The sequence below is a fragment of the Plasmodium vivax genome, chromosome 10 (assembly GCF_000002415.2).
Source record: "Plasmodium vivax chromosome 10, whole genome shotgun sequence".
Classification (NCBI taxonomy): domain Eukaryota; phylum Apicomplexa; class Aconoidasida; order Haemosporida; family Plasmodiidae; genus Plasmodium; species Plasmodium vivax.
The window spans coordinates 1,234,588-1,253,178 of record NC_009915.1 but is presented as its reverse complement, the minus strand read 5'-3'; the positions used below and the strand labels follow the sequence as shown (position 1 = coordinate 1,253,178).

Here is an 18,591-nt window from a genome sequence, read left to right as displayed (position 1 = left end):
ATATGCACGTATGACCAATCCGAACGGGGGAGCGATAAAAGAGAGTCAATTATTATCCCACTGAAGGCACTCCCTATGTTTTCCCTATGCTATGTCGAATTGTAAAACAGCTAGTTATGCCCTGTGCGTTATTTTAAAATGTTATGTTAAAACGGGATGGTAGACCATGTTGTGCCCCATCCTGGAGGCGCACAAACAGTGGGAAGAGGAACACACCGAAGGATTTAGCGATCTGCTAAAGGTGTATCTCATTCGTTTTAAGAATTTCTGGCATATAACGCTAGCGAATGAAGTGCTATTTGTTTTTGCGTTCAGTCTGTTTACGAGTATGTCTTTGCAAAAATGAAGCCACTTCTCCACAGTATTTATGTTTTATCCGCTCGATGCGATGTAGCAGCGTATTTGCACATTTGCACATTTTACTTTTTTTTTTTTTTTTTTTTGTTATGCCAACAGTTGCAATAAAAAGTGTTCCTTTAAAATGTGTGTGCAGAGTGATAATTAACACTCTTTAATTTTAACTCGTGACAAACGCACAAAGCAGTTACACTTTGTGGAAGCTTTCAAGGCGCGTTGCATCACGTCAGCATTATTATTCGCAAAGTAACTTCAATTTTGTAGCTTTGTGATGGAAAAACATTTTCCACGATTAAATGGTCCAGTTGGTACGCTACACACATTTCCAAACTGTGCTAAACGCGTTGGTCCGAAAATAAATGGTGTGATAATTTTCCCTTTAAAAAGCAGCTCGCATTATTTGGCCCTTTCCGCAACACAAGTTTATCTCCTCCCATATCCATTTCAAAGTTGGTAATTTCGAACAAGTCGAAAAAGAACGCACCATTTTGTGTAGCAAAATTGTAGCAGAAGAAGTCAACACATTGTACTCCCCCCTGAGGGAGTGACAATCATATCGCATTAAATTATTTTTTCCTCCTGTATAGACTTTTCCTACGACCGTTCCATCGTCCCTTTCGCCCCTTTCGAGGGGCATATTCATTTTTAAGCATAATCGGGCAAACCAGGAGGAATTTTTTTCTTATTTTTTTATAGCCATATTGACCAACTTGCGATTACAACAGTGGTTTAAATTGGGGAGAATAATTTTTGCAATTTTTTTTTTAACTCTTTACACTTTAAAATGAGGCAACTTCTCTTTTTCGGACTTGTCCCAAATGAAGAGGCACTTTCGTGGCACACCCTCCCCCATTTTGTGCATTCCCCAATGGAAAATGGCACCTTTGCTTAGTGTAAAAAAAATGTAAGACGAAACCGAATGGAAAGGAAATTATCGTAACAGAATGCCGCTTCACTTAAACAGTGCATGCTCTCTTTTTTCATTTTCCCCGCGTTATTCTCCACTCACGTCAAGTAAAATGTGCGCAATAATCACAATAAGTGGCTTTGTGCAAAATTAAAAATGGAAAATAAAAAAAAAAAGGAAAATTTCACCGATGAGTCCGATTTATTTGTGTCAAAAATATACGTGCACATTTGACAGATTTTTTCTGCGATAAATTTTGAACACTTCCAGTTGTCCCAACCAGTATCGTCTTTCTTCTTTTGTTACACGCCCCGATTATTTTATTTTTCCGTTTTCACAGTTCGCTATTTTGTTAATTATCCTACGCAAAGAAGTAAATAGTTACAATTTTTTAGCCCCTTTTTTGGCATACTTAACACACCATTGTAGTTAATGCAGCTCGTTTGTTATTAAATAAATTGTCACTGAATTTTTTTTTTTTTTTTATTCACCTTTGTATAACTCCGATTTGTTGTTACGTGCCTTCCAAAATGAAGCATTTCGGTGGCATCCCCCTTTTGGTACTCTTCGTAAATTTATATATTCACCAAAATGTTGTGAGCAACGAAATTGTTAATTTGAAAAATCCCAACTTGAGGAACGGATGGGCAGGAAAAGACGTAACACTCCAGGATGAGCAAAACGGTTTAAACGCAGAAGACGGTGATGAGACAGACCCAAACGGAAGCCACAACGAATTGCTACAAAAATCGGGAAAAGCTGAACTGCAGATGCAGGCACAAGATAGTGATAGTAAAGAAGACATAAAAACAAAAATAGATGAATTAGTTAATAAAGCAGAAGCAGCAAATACAAAAGCTGATACTGCAGTAACTGAAGCAGAAAAATTATTAAAAACAGCAACAGAAGCAGAAAAGCAAATAAAAGTGGATGAAGAAAAAGAAACAACAGCAGCGACAAAAGCTAAAGAACAAGCGGAGAAAGCATTTGCAGAGGCAAAAATAAAAAAAGAAGAAGCAAAAACAAAAAAAGAAGACGCAAAAGCAAAAGCAAAAGCTGATGATGCAAAGAAAAAATCGGAAGAGACAGATGAAGCAGAATTGAAAGCAAAATTGGAAGAAGTAGAAAAGCTCGTTGGACAGGCAGAACAAGCAGCGAGTGATGCAGAGAATGAACAAAAAAAAGCAGAATGGGCAGCAAAAATAGCGGAAGAATTAAAAAAAGCATATGAGGCAAAAAAAAAGGCAAGGGAGTCAAAAGTCGCAGCAGAAAACGCAAAAAATGATGCAACAAGTGCCGCTTCAGGCTCTAAGGTACAAAAAGTAACAGAAGCAATTAAAATAGCAGACGATGAGATGCAAACTGCAGCAAAAAATGCAACGGAAGCAGAAGGGGCAGAAAGAAAGGCAGAACAAGCAGCAAGTGAGGCTATAAATGCCATAGAACAAAAAGTTGATGCACAGAGTAAAGTTAATGTAGTACAAAATGAGGCAGATGCAGCATCCAAAGCAGCCACAGCAGCGAAAAATGCTCAAACAAAAGCCGAGATAGCAGTCTTTGTGGTAAAAACAGAAGTTTCAAAAGAAGAAGCCGTAAAGTCTGCCAACGCAGCAGAGGAAGCAAAAACGAAAGCTGAAGAAGTAGCAACAAAATCTGAGGAAATAAAAATAACTAACGTAACTAAATCGGAAAAAGTAAAATCGGCAAAAAGTGAAGCAGTGAATCAAGCAGCAGCAGCAGACAAGGCAAAAAAAGAAGCAGAGGCTGCAGCAAATAGTGCAGACAAAGCACAAACATCAACAAAAGGTATAGATAACGAAACCACACTAAGCACAGCAAAAAAGGAGGCAGAGACTGCAGCAAGTAATGCAGGCAAAGCACAAACAGATGCATCAACTGCACTAGCAAAAGCGAAGAAAGCACAAATTGAAACAGAAATAGCAGCCGAAGTAGTAAAAGCGGAAAAGGCAAAAAAAGATGCAAGCAGTGATGCAGATGCAGCAGTAGAAGCAAGGAAAAAAGCAGAAAGTGAAGCAGAAAAGGCAAAATCGAACGAAGTAGCACAGGAAGCAGCCCAAAAGGCAAAGGAACAAGAGGCAGAAGCATTAAAAGCAAAGGGAAATGCACAAACTGCCTCAGACCAAGCGGAAAAGGAAGCAGAAGGCGATGGAACAGAAGATAAATTAGCTAAAGTTAAAGAAAAAGAAAAAGATGCATCTAATGCAGCAACTGCAGCTAAAAATGCCAGAACAACAGCAGAAATCGCGGCAGAAGTTGCAAAAGCGCAAGCAGCTAAAACAGAAGCGGAAGCTGCAAAGGTAGCAGCAAATGCAGCGAAAGATGAAGCGCAAAAAGTAGCAGACGAATCCAAATCAGCAGAAGCACAAAAGGCAGCGGAAAAGGCAAGCGAGGCGGCTACAACAGCAGGAGAAAAGGCAGCCGAAGCCGCAAAGGTAGCAGACGATGCGACATCTGTTTCAAATACAGCTACATTATCAACAATGCAAGAAAAGGCGAACAAAGCGGTAGAACATGCAAAGGAAGCCAAGAAGGCGCAAACAAAAGCGGAGTTGGCAGCGGAAGAAGCAAAAGCAGAAGCAGCAAAGAAAGAAGCCCAAAAAGCGCAAGAAGCTGCTGATGCAGCAAAAAAAGAAGCAGAAGAAATAGCGAAAAAGGAAAAGGTAGATGCAAAGGCTGTAGCTGAAGCCACGAGTGCATTGGACACAGCAAAAACTAAGGCGAAGGAGGCAAAAGATAAAGCAGGTGATGTATCAAAGGAAGTAGAAAAAGCAGAAAAAGAAGTGGAAAAAGTGGTAGGTGATGACGCACAAAAATCAGAAATAACAACAGCAGTAAGCGGCATCAAAGGAAAAACATCAGAAGCAGTCCAAGCAGCCAAAGACGCGAAGAAAGCAAAAGATTTAGCGGAAATTGCACTAAACGTTGTAAAAGCAGAAGTGGCGAATGATAAGGCAAAAAAGGCAGTCCCCGCAGCGGGAGTAGCAAAAGAAGACGCAAAAAAAGCAGCCGCATCAGCAGAGCAACCGAAAAAGGAAGCAGAATCTGCGGAGGAGGGCGCGGAAATTGCAAAAGAGAATGAAATAGAAGCAGGACAAAAGGCAAAAGAGGCAGAGGATAACGCGGCTGTAGTGCAAGCAAAACTGCTCATAGCCGAGCAAGAATTAAAGAATGCGAAAGCAGAAAACGACACGGAAAAATTCCAAAGCGCAAAAGCAAATGCCCTTGCGGCGGCAGAAGAAGCAGTCAAGAAAGGCCAGGCAGCGGAAGCTGCAGCTAACGCGGCGACAGATAAAGCAAAGAAAGCCGCAGAAGCTGCTGAAAAAGCAAAAAAGGCAGCAGCAGAATCAGCCTTAAAGAAAAAACTTAAAGTTCTAGAAATTGTGAAAAAGTACTCCAAACGAGGCTACAATGTGGTCGATAATGACGAGCAGGTGCTAAACGAAGTTGACGAACAGGCAAGCGAAGCGAAGGAGGAAGAGGATGAAGATGAAGCAGACGATTCAGCATCGAGCGATGTAGAAATTGAGGATGATGAAGAGGAAGAAGAGGAGGAGGATGAAGAAGTGAAGGAAGAGGAAGGGCAAGCACAAAGCAGTGCACACCAGAACAGCGTAGCCGAGTTAGAAAATCAAAAAAAAGAATCCCAAGAAAAGAGTGATGAACCACCAAGTGACAACAACGCCCAAGCGCTCCTCTCAGACAACTATAAAAATTTTACGGACTTTAAAAAAAAAGCTGAAGATTTGACCAAAAATATAATTAACACAATTGACGGCGACGCCGGAGTCATAGACACGCTCAAGGATTTCGCGAACGATGTGAATCAGTTCATTTTGAACATGTAACGTGTTGCGAGTGGAATGTTTCAAGTTTGTGGGCAACACCATCAGTTATATACCCCTTTACCGCTCTCAAAGCTGTCTCGAAGATGGATACTATTATTGTGAGGCAAATCATGGGGGAGCCCCCTTTGAGAGAAAGGCAATAAAAACGGAACACCAAAATGAGAAAAATAATACTCCTTGGTGCGTCCGCTAAAGGGTTAAATTGCTCCTTATGAAACTACACTCACTCTCATTTCACATTTTTAATTTAACCAAAAATAGTTGCTTTAAAGTGGAGACTATTCCGATTTTTTATTTTCTCCGCACATGCGTATATTTATACATACATTTGCTTGCTTATTTATTTAATTTTTTTTTTTTTTAACGCAAACAAATTACAAACAGTTATTTGTACTTTTTTCTTTCCGCAAATGGTGTGAAGAACACGTTGCCATTAACGAGCAATACCAATTTGTCGTAAGCTACAAAATTAAAAAAGCGAAAAAGTGCAAAAGTCCATATGTATGTGTACCAGATGGGCTGCGTCCCGCTAGACATATTCTGGGCATGTAAATTTCTCTCCATTCCCGCTGCTGTTAAAGGAAAATAATTCCCCAATTTAAGTCACCTTTCTGTTAACATGATTAAAAAAATTGTTGCAAAATGGGATGATAATCATTTTCTTTTTTTTTTTTAAAAGCTGTGAATTTCTACTTGCACACAATAGCCCACATTAGTGTGTATTTCCAATGGGGAAATAATTTGAGCGCGTAGAAAATTAAGGAAATCGCTGATCTTCCAAAAAGATGTACACGGCCACTGCACGTATGCCAAAAAGCGATTAACAAATTATGTTTCATCGGTGAATGAATATTTGGAGACAATTAAAAATGTTTTTTTTTTTTTTCCTTTTATAGACTTTTTCTGCACATTGTCTGACGTTTAATAATTTTCGTATGCATATTTTTAATTTTAAGATAATTTAGGAGAATATTCTTTTTTTTTTTTTTTTCTTTTTCTCTTCATTGCCATACCGGACAATTCGCAACTCACCCGGTAAATTAAATTAACGCTTTAATTTTTTGTAATAATTTTTTTACACTTTAAAACTCCGCACTCTTTTTAGCATACGCATTAAAAATGAAGCAATTTTGCGGTATCCCCCTTTTGGTACTCTTCGTAAATTTATATGTTTTACAAAATAATGTGGTCAGCAACGAAATTGTGAATTTGAAAAATCCCAACTTGAGGAACGGATGGGTAGGTAAAAACCTCACCCTACAGGATGAGAAAATCGTTTTAAACGCAGAAGACGGTGATGAGATAGACCCAAACGGAAGCCATATCGAATTGCCACAAAAATCGGAAAAAGCGGAACTGCAGATGCAGGAACAAGGTAATGATGATAATGAAGACTTAAAAAGACAAATAGGTGAATTTGTTGATCAAGCACAATTAGCAAATACAAAAGCTGATGCTGCAGTAGCTGAAGCAGAAAAATCATTAGAAAAAGCAAAAGACGCAGAAGAGCAAGTAAAACAGGATGAAGGAAATGTAACAACAGCAACGACGAAAGCAAAAGCAGAAGCGCAGAAAGCAGTTGATGCGGCAAAAACAAAAAAAAAGGACGCAAAAACAAATGCTGATAATGCAAAGCAAGAATCAGAGAAGAAAGGTGATCAAGAACTGAGAGCAACATTGGATAAAGTAAAAAAGTTTGCGGAAAAAGCAGAACAAGCATTGAGTGGTGCACAGACAGAACAAAAAAAAGCAGAATGGGCAGCAAAAATTGCGGAAGAATTAAAAAAGGCATATGAGGCAAAAAGAAATGCAAACGACTCAAAAGAAGCAGCAGAAAAGACAAAAAAAGATGCAACAAGTGCCGTTTCAGACTCTACAGAACAAAAAGTAACAGCATCAATTCAAATAATAGAAGAACAGAAGCAAACTGCAGTAACAAAGGCAACGGAAGCAGAAAAGGCAGCAAAAGAAACAGAAAAAGCAGCAAAAGAAACAGAACAAGCAGCAATTGAGGCTATAAATGTCATAGACCAAACAACTGTACAGGATAAATTTAAAGTGGTAGAAGGTAAAGCAGATACAGCATCCAAAGCTGCAGCAGCAGCGAAGAAGGCTCAAACAAAAGCCCAGATAGCAGCCTATGTGGTACAAACAGAAGTTTCAAAAGAAAAAGCGGTTAAATCTGCCAGAGAAGCAAACGAAGCAAAAACGAAAGCTGAAGATGTAGCAAAAGAATCTGAGAAAATAAAAATAACTGACGAAGATAAATCAGGAAATGTAAAAGCGGCAAAAACTGAAGCAGTGGAACAAGCGAACCTAGCAGACAATGCAAAAAAAGAAGCAGAGGCTGCAGCAATTAGTGCAAACGAAGCAAAAACATCAATAACAGTTAAAGATGACGATACCACACTAAACGAAGCAAAAACAAAGGCATACGATGCATCAATAAAGGCAAAACAGGCAGAAAAAGATGCATCAAATGCACTAAAAGAAGCGCAGAAAGCACAAATAGAAACAGAAATAGCAGCCGAAGTAGTAAAAGCGGAAAAGGCAAAAAAAGAAGCAAGCAGTGATGCAGCTGTAGCAAGAGAAGCAAAGGAAAAAGCAGAAAGTGAAGCAAACAAGGCAAAATCGAACGCAGTAGCACAGGAAGCAGCCAAAAGGGCACAAGAACAAGATGTAGCAGCATCAACAGCAAAGGGAAATGCAGAAACTGCAGCAAAAGAAGCGGAAACGGCAGCAGAAGATAATGTATCAGAAGAAACATTAACTACAGTTAAACAAAAAGTAGAAAATGCATCCAATGCAGCAACTGCAGCTAATAAAGCCAGAACGAAAGCAGAAATCGCGGCAGAAGAAGCAAAAGCGCAAGCAGCTAAAACAGAAGCGGAAGCTTCAAAGGTAGCAGCTAATGCAGCGAAAGATGAAGCGCAAAAGGCAGCAGAAGAATCCAAATCAGCAGAAGCAAAAAAGGCAGCGGATAAGGCTAGCGCGGCGGCTAAAACAGCAGACGAAAAGGCAGCCTCAGCCAAAAAGGAAGCAGATGATGCGACAACTGAGTCGAAATCAACTACAGCTACTGTAGAAACAATGCAAAAAAAGGCGGACAAAGCGGTAGAACATGCAAAGGAAGCCAAGAAGGCGCAAACAAAAGCGGAGTTGGCAGCGGAAGAAGCAAAAGCAGAAGCAGCAAAGGAAGAGGCCAAAAAAGCGCAAGAAGCTGCTGATGCAGCAAAAAAAGAAGCAGAAGAAATAGCGAAAAAGGAAAAGGTAGATGCAAAGGCTGTAGCTGAAGCCACGAGTGCATTGGACACAGCAAAAACTAAGGCGAAGGAGGCAAAAGATAAAGCAGGTGATGTATCAAAGGAAGTAGAAAAAGCAGAAAAAGAAGTGGAAAAAGTGGTAGGTGATGACGCACAAAAATCAGAAATAACAACAGCAGTAAGCGGCATCAAAGGAAAAACATCAGAAGCAGTCCAAGCAGCCAAAGACGCGAAGAAAGCAAAAGATTTAGCGGAAATTGCACTAAACGTTGTAAAAGCAGAAGTGGCGAATGATAAGGCAAAAAAGGCAGTCACGGCAGCGGGAGTGGCAAAAGAAGACGCAAAAAAAGCAGCCGCATCAGCAGAGCAACCCAAAAAGGAAGAAGAATCTGCGGAGGAGGACGCGGAAATTGCAAAAGAGAATGAAATAGAAGCAGAACAAAAGGCAAAAGAGGCAGAGGATAACGCAAATGCAGCGCAAGCACAATTAAAAATAGCAGAACAGGAATTAAAGAAAGCGCAAGAAGCAGACAATGAGGAAAAATTCCAAAGCGCAAAAACGAATGCCCTTGCGGCGGCAGAAGAAGCAATTAAGAAAGGCCAGGCCGCGGAAGATGCAGCCAACGAGGCAAAAAATAATGCAGTGAAAGCCGCAGAAGCTGCTGAAAAAGCCAAAAAGGCAGCAGCAGAATCAGCCTTAAAGAAAAAACTTAATGTTCTAGAAATTGTGAAAAAATACTCCAGAGAAGGCTACAACACAGTCGACAGTGACGAACATGTGCTAAACGAAGTTGAGGAACAGGCAAGCGAAGAGAAGGAGGAAGGGGAGAGGGAGGAAGAAGAAGAAGCAGATCATCCAATATTGAACGATGTAGAAATAGACGATGATGACGAGGAAGAAGAGGAGGAGGAGGAGGAAAAAGAAGAGGAAGAAACAGAAGTGAAGGAAGAGGAAGATGCTAAAGAGGAAGGACATGCACAAAGCAGTGCACACCAGAGCAGCATAACCGAGTTAGAAAATCCAAAAAAAGAATACCAAGAAAAAAGTGATAAACCACCAAGTGACAGCAACGCCCAAGCACTGCTCGAAGACAACTATAAAAATTTTACGGACTTTAAAAAAAAAGCTGAAGATTTGACCAAAAATATAATTAACACAATTGACGGCGACGCCGGAGTCATAGAAACGCTCAAGGATTTCGCGAAAGATATGAATCAGTTCATTTTGAACATGTAACGTGTTGCAAATGGAATGTTTCAAGTTTGTGGGCAACACCATCAGTTATGCGCCCCTTTACCGCTTTCAAAGCTGTCTCGAAGATGGATGCTATTATTGTGAGGCAAATCATGGGGGAGCCCCCTTTGAGAATAAAGGAAACAAATAAGGAACACCAAAATGAGAAAAAAAAGAATCCTTGGTGTGTTCACTATAGGGTTAAATTGCGCCTTATAAAAGTACACCCACGCTAATTTCACATTTTTAACTTAACCAAAAATAGTTGCTTTAAAGTGGAGACTGTTACGATTTTTTATTTTCTCCGCACATGCGTATGTTTATACATACATCTGCTTATTTGTTTAATTTTTTTTTTTTTTTTCACGTAAACAAATTACAAACATATATTTGTATTTTTTCCCTTCCCTTCCGCAAACGGTGTGAAGAACATGTTACCCCTAACGAGGAGCAATAGCAACTTCTCGCAAGCTACAAAATTAAAAAAGCGAAAAAGTGAAAAAGTAAAAAAATACATACGTATGTGTACGGATGGGCTGCGTCCCGCTAGACATATTCTGCGCATGCAATTTTCTCTTCATTCCCGCTGCTGTTAAAAGAAAATAATTCGCCAATTTAAGTCACCATTTGGTTTACATGATTAAAAAAATTGTTGCAAAATGGGATGACAATCATTTTCTTTTTTTTAAAAACTGCGAACTCCCACTTGCACACAATAGCTCACATTAGTGTGTATTTCCAATGGAGAATTATTTTGAGCGCGTCGAAAAATAAGGAAATCGTTGGCCTTTCAAAAAGGTGTACACTGCAACTGTACGTATGCCAAAAAGCGATTAACAAATTATGTTTCATCGGTGAATGAACATTTGGAGACAACTAAAAAATATTTTTCTTTTTTCCTTTTATAGACTTTTTCTGCACATTGTCCAACGTTTAATAATTTTCGTATGCATATGTTTAATTTTAAGATAATTCAGGAGAATATTCTTTTTTTTTTTTTTTCTTTTTCTCTTCGTTGCCATGCCGGACAATTCGCTACTCACCCAGTAAATTAAATTAACGCTTTAATTTTTTTTAATAATTTTTTTACACTTTAAAACGCCGCACTTTTTTTAGCATACGTATCAAAAATGAGGCAATTTTTCGGCACCACCATTTTGGTACTCTTCTTAAACTTATATGTTTTACAAACTAATGTGGTCAGTAACGAAAATGTGAATTTGAAAAATCCCAACTTGAGGAACGGATGGGCAGGAAAAGACGTAACACTCCAGGATGAGCAAAGCGGTCCAAACGCAAAAGACGGTGATGAAGTGAACACAAATCAAGACCAAATCAAATTGCAACAAAAATCGGATGAAACCTTACTCCAGATGCAGGGACAAGATAAAGAAAAGGTGGCCGAATCGGATGATTTAAAAGAAGCAAAAGAAGCAAAAACTAAAGCAGAAAAGGAGGAAGCAGAAGCTGAAACAGTTAAACAAAAAATATTAAAAGCGGAAAAAGAAACAGAAAAGGCAGAACAGAAAATAAAAGATGCCATAAATAAGGTGAAAGAATACGCATTACAGAAAGAATCTGAAGTGAAGGAACAGACAAAAGCAGCAAAATTTGCAGCAGATGAAGCAACTGCGGAAAACGCAAAAGAAAAGAAAGAAACAGCGAATACAGCATTGGGTGAAGCACAAAAAGCAAAAAAAGAAATGGAAACAGCAGCTGTAATAGTAGCTGAAGTAGTAAAGGCAATGGAGGCAGAAAAAGAATCCCAAAAGGCGAACGAAGAAGCCCAAAAAGCGAACCAAGAAGCTGAAAATGCGAAAAACAATATTATAAACATAGAAACCGAAAAAGCAGGTGCAGATAACCCAAATTCTAAAGCAGAACAAGAAAGGACAATAGTAAATGAAAAGGCAAAAGGAGCAATAGAAAATGCGAAGCAAGCATCAACCAGAGCAACAGGAGCAGCACAAAAAGCAACAGGAGCAGCACAAAAAGCAGCAGAAGAAGCACAAAAAGCAATAGCTGCAATAACAGGCAATGTAAAAGAAATACCACCAGCAAATGTAGAAGAAATAAAAAAAATAGCATCTGATGCTGTGAAAGACGCAAAGGACGCCAAGAAGGCAAAGGGAGAAGCGCAAATAAATGCAGAAATAGTAAAATTAGAATTAGCAAAAGTAGAAGCAAAAAAAGTAGTAGCGAGTGCTAATAAAGCAAAAAAAGAAGCAGCAGCTGCAGCAAAAACTTCAAAATCAGCAAAACTCACTGCTGGGAGAGCGGTCAAAAAAGCAGAAGAAGCAGAAGCAAAAGCGAAAATATTGGAAAATCAAAATGAGCAAGATGCAATCTCATCAGCAGAAACCGCAGCAACCGCGGCAGTAGCAGCAGTAGCAGCAGTAGCAACAGCAGAAGCAGCTGCAACAGCAGGAAATGAAGAGGAAAAAAAAAAAGAAGCAGAGGCAGAAGGAAAAATAAAGACCCTAATACAAAAGGTAGCAGAAGCAATAAAAGCTGCAAATCAAGCCAAGAAGGCACAAATAGAGGCAGAAATAGCCGTCGAAGTAGCCAAAATAGAAGAACATTCTGAAGTGGCTCAGAAGGAAGTAGAAGAGGCGGAAAAGGCAAACGCGAAGGCAAAACAAGCAGCCTCAGAAGCGCAAGAAGCAAAGACACAAACGGAAAAGGCAGCAAAAGCGGCTGAAATGGTAAAGGCAAAAGACTTAGCAAAAACAGAAGTAGAAATAGCAACAAAGGCAGAAAAGGAAGTAGCTGATGCAAAAATGGAAGCAGACGAAGAATCATCTGAGGCCGTAGAAAAGGCACATGCAATAAAAATGCAGTTAGAAGTAGCTATAAATGCAGAAAAAAAGGCAGCCAAGGAAGTAGACATCACAAAATTAGAGGATGCAAAAAAGGAAGCACAAGATGCAACCAAAAATGCTAAAGAACTGTTATCAATTGTACAAAAAGCATCGACACTGGCAATTGCAAAATCAAAAAATGCAGAGAACTCATTGGAAAAGGTGAAAAAGGCAGCTGAGGTAGCAAAGGCGAAGTTGGCAAAAGCAGAAGCGAAAAATCAAGCGGAAGAAGCTAAGGCTATAGCAGCTAAAGCAGACGAATTATCGAAAGGAACAAAAGCATCAACAGCAGAGAAAACCAAAGCAGAAGCTGCAGCGAAAGAGGCAGCAGCGCAAGCGACTAAGGCAGCAGACGAAGCAGGAAAAGCTGCGACTGCAGCGGATAACACAAAAAAGGCAGCAACATCAGCTGAGGCAAAGGTAGAGGCAAACAAAGCTGTCGCCGCCGCGAAGGAAGCGATAATTGCAAAAATTAAAGCAGCACACGAATTTTTAAAAACAAAGAACCAGGATATACTAGAACCAGTGGAAATGTTTTCTGGGGGAACCGAAAATGTAACCGACAGGGAGGAACAAGTAAAGGATGAAGTGGAGGAACAGGGAGATGGGAGTAACGAGAAAGCCGAAGAAGAAGAGGAGGAAGATTCTGAATCGGCGTTACCGAATGGTTCTGATGGGCTAGAGGATGACGTAGATTTGGATGTGGACGACGATGTAGAAGAGGAGGAAAACGTAGCAACTAATCATCAGAAAGGTGGAAAATATGAAAAGGGAAAAGTTACAGATGCTGTGGATGATACTAACGCAGACAAGCAGTTTGGAGATGAATTCGACGCGTACAACGACATTAAGAAGGTAACAGAAGCGCTCGTAAAAACGATGACGTCCTTAGTTTCAGAAGATCCCTCGGTTGGGGACACCATAAATGAGTTCCTCTCCGATATGAATCAGCTATTTCTGAGCTGGTAAAAGGAGTTGGCAGTTTTTTTGACCATCTCAGGGCAAATAGCATTATTTCAGGAAGGACCTTCTAATATACGAAAAATTGGGGCGATGCCACTTCTTCATTGCTTCATTTGAAGAAGAGTTAAGAACTAGGAGAATAGCTTATGACCCTATTATGCTCCCATTTTGGACGAATTACAGCATGAACAAAGGGGGAAAAAGAATTCCCCTCAAACATGCAGATACACACATACATTGCAAAACCTGGGGAACAACAAACAAACGCGTAAATGAAAAGTTACGCTGATTGCTTAGCGCGCCATTTGAAGTATGTTCATATTTTTTTAAAATGTTTAGGGGGTAGTGCGAAATAGCCCCTCTGAAAAAGAACTTTCAAAAAGAACTTAAAAAACATTTTTTCGTTAGTGCCATCTGGCGAATGGACCCTTTGGGGGGATATAAATCCCCCTGGAAAAGCTGTGCCAGTTGGTCAACCGTATGTCACCGTTTGTAGGTGCATTTTAAAATTAGACACACGCCTGATAATTGTGGAAATAAAATCGCACCTTTTTTAACTTATCTGTGTAATGTGACATATTCGTTTTTTTTTATTTTATTTTTTTTTTTTTTAGAAAATTTATTTTACCTGTAATTTTTGCGCCCTCATTTACACACCTGAATGGTAACGCCGCGGCGAACACAACTTGGTATTAATTTTCGTTCAATATGCTAAATAATTTGCGCGAAAGTTTTAAGCTGGACAATCCAGCCTACTGTTCGCATCTAATGCGTATGCCGTTAAGCGGTTACGCCGATATGCCCATATGCCGCTATACCGCTATGCCGTTTTTCATTTTCAAATTTGCTCAGTGAAGGAGAACGCGTCTCCTTCCACATGCGCAACAATATCGCAATGAACGAAGTGAAACAGAAACGTGGAAATTATTTCCCCCTTTAAGAAAAATGGGTGTATTTTTGCACCCGCAATGCCTATTTGGTAAAAAAAAAGGAAAAATAAATCGAATATGTTCCATAGTACTTTGCACATCATTTAGTAAAAAAAAAAAAAAAAATAAAAATAAAAATAAAAAAAATTAATCACCCGTAAAGCAAAAACAATTTCACACACAACTCGTATTCTCTGTCCTCCTCAAAAGATGAATGTGCATTTTTTTAGCAGATTAGTTCTGCGCAGTTATCCTCCCTTTTCCTCCTCTCTACAGTTTTGACACGGGGACATTTTGCTAACTGAAAAGAAGCGTATATCATATTAATTATATTTTTTTTCCCTTCCATTTTCGCTTTTTAATTTGAAGTGTACCCAAACTGTCGCGAAAAAAAAAGGAAACGTAAAAGGAGCATACGGTTAAAATTGTTTTTAAAACTGCCCAATTATTTACACCCCTTTTGGTCATCTTTAAAATGTTACAATTTTTCCTTCGCAAAAAATGAAGTCCAATTTGAAAAGTACCCTTTACATCATTTTTTTATATTGGTATGTGCACATCAAAGATGAGCAAAAGTGGGTGACTGTAAATGCTGAAACGCCCAACTTGAGAAACGGATGGTCAATAAAAAATGGCGACATACACAATGGGGAAAATAATTTAAATCGAAAATATGCTGATTATCTGAATGACACAGTTGAGGGGAATTCCAAAATGGAAGCATTAGAGGAAGGACTATCGGGACAATCTGAAGAAGCAGTCGTTAAGGCACAACAAGAAGATGGAGAAGTTCAGGCACAACAAGAAGAAGCAGTCGATTTGCAATTAGCAGATAAACAAGCGGCAGAAAAGGCAGCAGGAGAAGCACAACAGTTTGCAAAAGAAGCCACACAAGCAGCAGAACAAGCAGCTGAAGATGCAAAAAAAGCAGCACAAGCAGAAAAAGATGCGAAAGCTGCTCAAGATGAAGCAAAGGAAAAAGTAAAAAACGCAGAAAAAATAAACGAAGCCGTGGAACAAGCTACAAGTGCAAAGGAGCAAGCACAGAAGGCATCTGGTGAAGCAGAAACTGCAAAAGAAAAAGCAGCTGCAGCTACAAAGGCAGCAGAACAAGCAGCTGCAGCTGCAGCTGCAAAGACAACAGAAGAAGCAAAAACAAATAAGCAACAGGCAATGGACCAAAAAGGACTAGCAGAAGAAGCTCTGAAAAGAGCAAAAGAAGCAGCAACAAATGCTCAACAAGCAAAGGAAAACGCGGAGATAGCATTGGAACGAACAAAAGCAGAAGTATCAAAAGAATTAGCAGAAAAAGAGGTACTAGCAGCAAAAGAAGCACAAAAGGAAGCAGAAGCAGCAAAAAATAAAGCAAAAGCTGCAAGCGATAAAGTAACGAGTGAAAACGAAGCTGTAAACAAGGCAACCTTAGCAAGTAAGCGAGCGGACGAAGCATTAGGCAGAGCACAAGAATACGCGACTATAGCAGAAAAGGCAGCCGGAGAAGCACAAAAGGCAGAAACAGTACAAACAGCACAAGTAGCATCCAAAAAGGCTAAGGATGCAGAAACAAGTGCGAATTATGAAAGAATAATAGCAGAACTAGCAGCCGAAGTAGCAAAAGCAGAAGCAGAAAAAAATGAAGCAGAAAAAGAATTGAAAGAAGCAAATAAGGCAGATGAAGAAGCAAAAGCTGTAGGAGCTGCAATTGGCGCCGATAAGGCAAAGGAAAAGGCTAAAATAGAAGCAGAAAAGGCAAAAAAACAACTAGACGAAGCAAAAAAATTAGCAAAGGAAGTAAGTTCAGCAGAGTACAACGTAGAAGAGAAATCAGTATCTGAGGCAAAAGAGAAAGTTTCAGAAATACAAAAAGCGGTGACTGCAGCAAAAACTGCAAAAGAACTAGCGGTAAAGGCAGCAAAAGTAGCAACACATATATTAAATGCAGAAAAGGCAAAAACAGAAGCACAACAAGCAAAAAAAGATGCACTAAAGGCAAAAGCAGAAGCTGAAAAATACGCAAGTGATTCTAAAGCTGAAAAAGCAAAAGAAGCAGCAACTAAGGCAGCAACGGCAGCGGATACAGCAACTGATAAAGCTACGAAAGCGGAAAAGGAATCCGCAGATGCAGTAACAGAAGCAAACGTGAATCCAGACGAAATACCAGATAAAGAAGAAGAGGTAAAGAAAAAGGCAACCCAAGCAGCAGATTTCTCAAAAGAAGCTGTGAAAGCAAAAAATGAAGCGTTAATAGAAGCAGAAGTAGCAAAGGCAGAAGCGGCAAAAGAGGAAGCTAATATGGCGCAAATCGAAGCCGGTAAAGCAAAAGCAGAAGCAGAAAAAGCTGCGCAAACAGCTCCATTAAGTGCAGTAACAGAGGCAAAAAAAAAAGCAGAAAATATGGCCACTCTAGCAAAGGAAAAAGCAGAAACGGCCGCAAACGAAGCAAAAGGAACAAATGAAAGTGCAGACAGTATACGAGATAAAGCAAAAGAAGAAGTAACAGAAGAAGTAACCAACAAAATTACGGAGATTAAAGGAAAAGCAGAAAATGCCTCAAAAGCAGCAAATGAAGCCAAGAAGGCGCAGACAGAAGCAGAACTCGCAGCAGCTGTAGCCAAAGCAGCAGTAGCAAAGCACGAGGCGAAAAAAGCGCAAGAATTGGCTGATGATGCAAAAAAAAAAGCGGACGAAGAAGCAAAACCGGTGGAATCAAAAGCAAAAGATGAGGCAGCTAGCGCAGCAGAGAAAGCAAAGGAAAATGCCAAGACAGCAGAAGATGCAGCAGATGAAGTGTTATTAAAAGCGAAAGATGCAGAAGAAGAGGTAAAAAATAATTGGGATAACCAGCAGAAAAAGGCAGATATAACCTCTAAAGTGAACCATGTGAAGGAAAAAACATCACAATCAATTGACGCAGCCAAAGCAGCGAAGAAAGCAAAAGATTTAGCCGAAATTGCACTAAACGTTGTAAAAGCAGAAGTGGCGAATGATAAGGCAAAAAAGGCAGTCACAACAGCGGAAGCAGCAAAAGATGAAGCAAAAAAGGCAGCCGCATCAGCAGAGCAACCCAAGAAGGAAGCAGAATCTGCGGTGGAAGACGCGGAAACGGCGAAGGATGAAGAAAAGGAAGTAGAAAAAAAAGCACAAGAGGTGGCGGAAAACGCAAATGCAGCGCAGGAACAATTAAAAATAGCCGAACAGGAATTGCAGACAGCTAAGGGAGCCACGTCGATGGAAACATTGGTCCAAGCTAAAACGAAAGCCCTTGCGGCGGCAGAAGATGCAGTTAAGAAAGGGCAGGCAGCGGAAGATGCAGCCAACGAGGCAAAAAATAACGCAGCGAAAGCCGCAGAAGCTGCTGAAAAAGCAAAAAAGGCAGCAGAAGAATCAGCCTTAAAGAAAAAACTTAAAGTTCTAGAAATTGTGAAAAAATACTCCAAAGAAGGCTACAATACAGTCGACAGTGACGAACATGTGCTAAACGAAGTTGAAGAACAGGCAAGCGAAGCGAAGGAGGAAGAGGAGGAGGACGACGAAGAAGAAGCAGAGCATTCATTACCGAACGATGTAGAAATAGAGGATGATGACGATGAAGGAGAGGAGGAGGAAAAAGAAGAGGAAGAAACAGAAGTGAAGGAAGAGGAAGATGTTAAAGAGGAAGGACATGCACAAAGCAGTGCACATCAGAGCAGCGTAACCGAGTTAGAAAATCAAAAAGCACAATCCCAAGAAAAGAGTGAAAAACCATTAAGCGACAGCAACGCCCAAGCGCTGCTCGAAGACAACTATAAAGATGTTGTGAACTTTAAAAAAATGGCTGACGGGTTGACCAAAAATATAATTAGCACAATCGACGGGGACACAGACGTCCTAGACACCCTCAAGGACTTCGCTGAAGACCTGAATCAGTTCATTTTTAGCATGTAAAAAGTTGCAAGTGGTAATTTTCACACTTGTCAGCAATACCATCAGTTATATACCCCTTTACGGCTTTCAAAGCTAACTCGAAGATGGCTATGTATGCTTATTTTAAGTGAAACCATGGGGGAGTCCCCTTTGAGAGGAAATGCAATAAAGATGGAACACCAAAATGAGAAAAATAATACTCCTTGGTGCGTCCGTTAAAGGGTTAAATTGCGCCTTATAAAAATACACGCACACTCATTTCACATTTTTAACTTAACGAAAATATTTGCTTTAAAGTGGAGACTATT

At 39.8% G+C, this 18,591-nt stretch overlaps 4 protein-coding genes across 4 annotated transcripts, besides 10 other annotated features; all 4 read left to right on the top strand.

The window, feature by feature from the left end:
- The first annotated feature begins 1,759 nt into the window (after window positions 1–1,759).
- Window positions 1,760–1,786: a microsatellite.
- Window positions 1,787–1,794: 8 nt separating this feature from the next.
- PVX_097685 (merozoite surface protein 3 (MSP3), putative) lies at window positions 1,795–5,130 on the top strand (the record flags this gene model as incomplete). Its single annotated transcript, XM_001613147.1, has 1 exon — window positions 1,795–5,130. The coding sequence occupies one exon, from the start codon at window positions 1,795–1,797 to the stop codon at window positions 5,128–5,130; it is 3,336 nt and encodes a 1,111-aa protein (XP_001613197.1).
- Window positions 2,069–2,186: a microsatellite.
- Window positions 2,851–2,882: a microsatellite.
- A 10-nt stretch (window positions 5,131–5,140) lies between the features above and the next one.
- Window positions 5,141–5,173: a microsatellite.
- Window positions 5,174–6,249: 1,076 nt separating this feature from the next.
- On the top strand, window positions 6,250–9,630 carry PVX_097690 (merozoite surface protein 3 (MSP3), putative; the record flags this gene model as incomplete). Its single annotated transcript, XM_001613148.1, has 1 exon — window positions 6,250–9,630. One exon carries the CDS (start codon window positions 6,250–6,252, stop codon window positions 9,628–9,630), a length of 3,381 nt encoding a protein of 1,126 aa, XP_001613198.1.
- A 795-nt stretch (window positions 9,631–10,425) lies between these two features.
- Window positions 10,426–10,603: a microsatellite.
- A 154-nt stretch (window positions 10,604–10,757) lies between these two features.
- PVX_097695 (merozoite surface protein 3 alpha (MSP3a), putative) lies at window positions 10,758–13,457 on the top strand (the record flags this gene model as incomplete). Its single annotated transcript, XM_001613149.1, has 1 exon — window positions 10,758–13,457. One exon carries the CDS (start codon window positions 10,758–10,760, stop codon window positions 13,455–13,457), a length of 2,700 nt encoding a protein of 899 aa, XP_001613199.1.
- Window positions 12,827–12,863: a microsatellite.
- Window positions 13,245–13,291: a microsatellite.
- Window positions 13,292–13,471: a microsatellite.
- A 224-nt stretch (window positions 13,472–13,695) lies between these two features.
- Window positions 13,696–13,800: a microsatellite.
- A 1,081-nt stretch (window positions 13,801–14,881) lies between these two features.
- On the top strand, window positions 14,882–18,304 carry PVX_097700 (merozoite surface protein 3 (MSP3), putative; the record flags this gene model as incomplete). The annotated part of the gene is made up of 1 exon (XM_001613150.1): window positions 14,882–18,304. The coding sequence occupies one exon, from the start codon at window positions 14,882–14,884 to the stop codon at window positions 18,302–18,304; it is 3,423 nt and encodes a 1,140-aa protein (XP_001613200.1).
- Window positions 17,149–17,255: a microsatellite.
- Window positions 18,305–18,591: the final 287 nt, after the last annotated feature.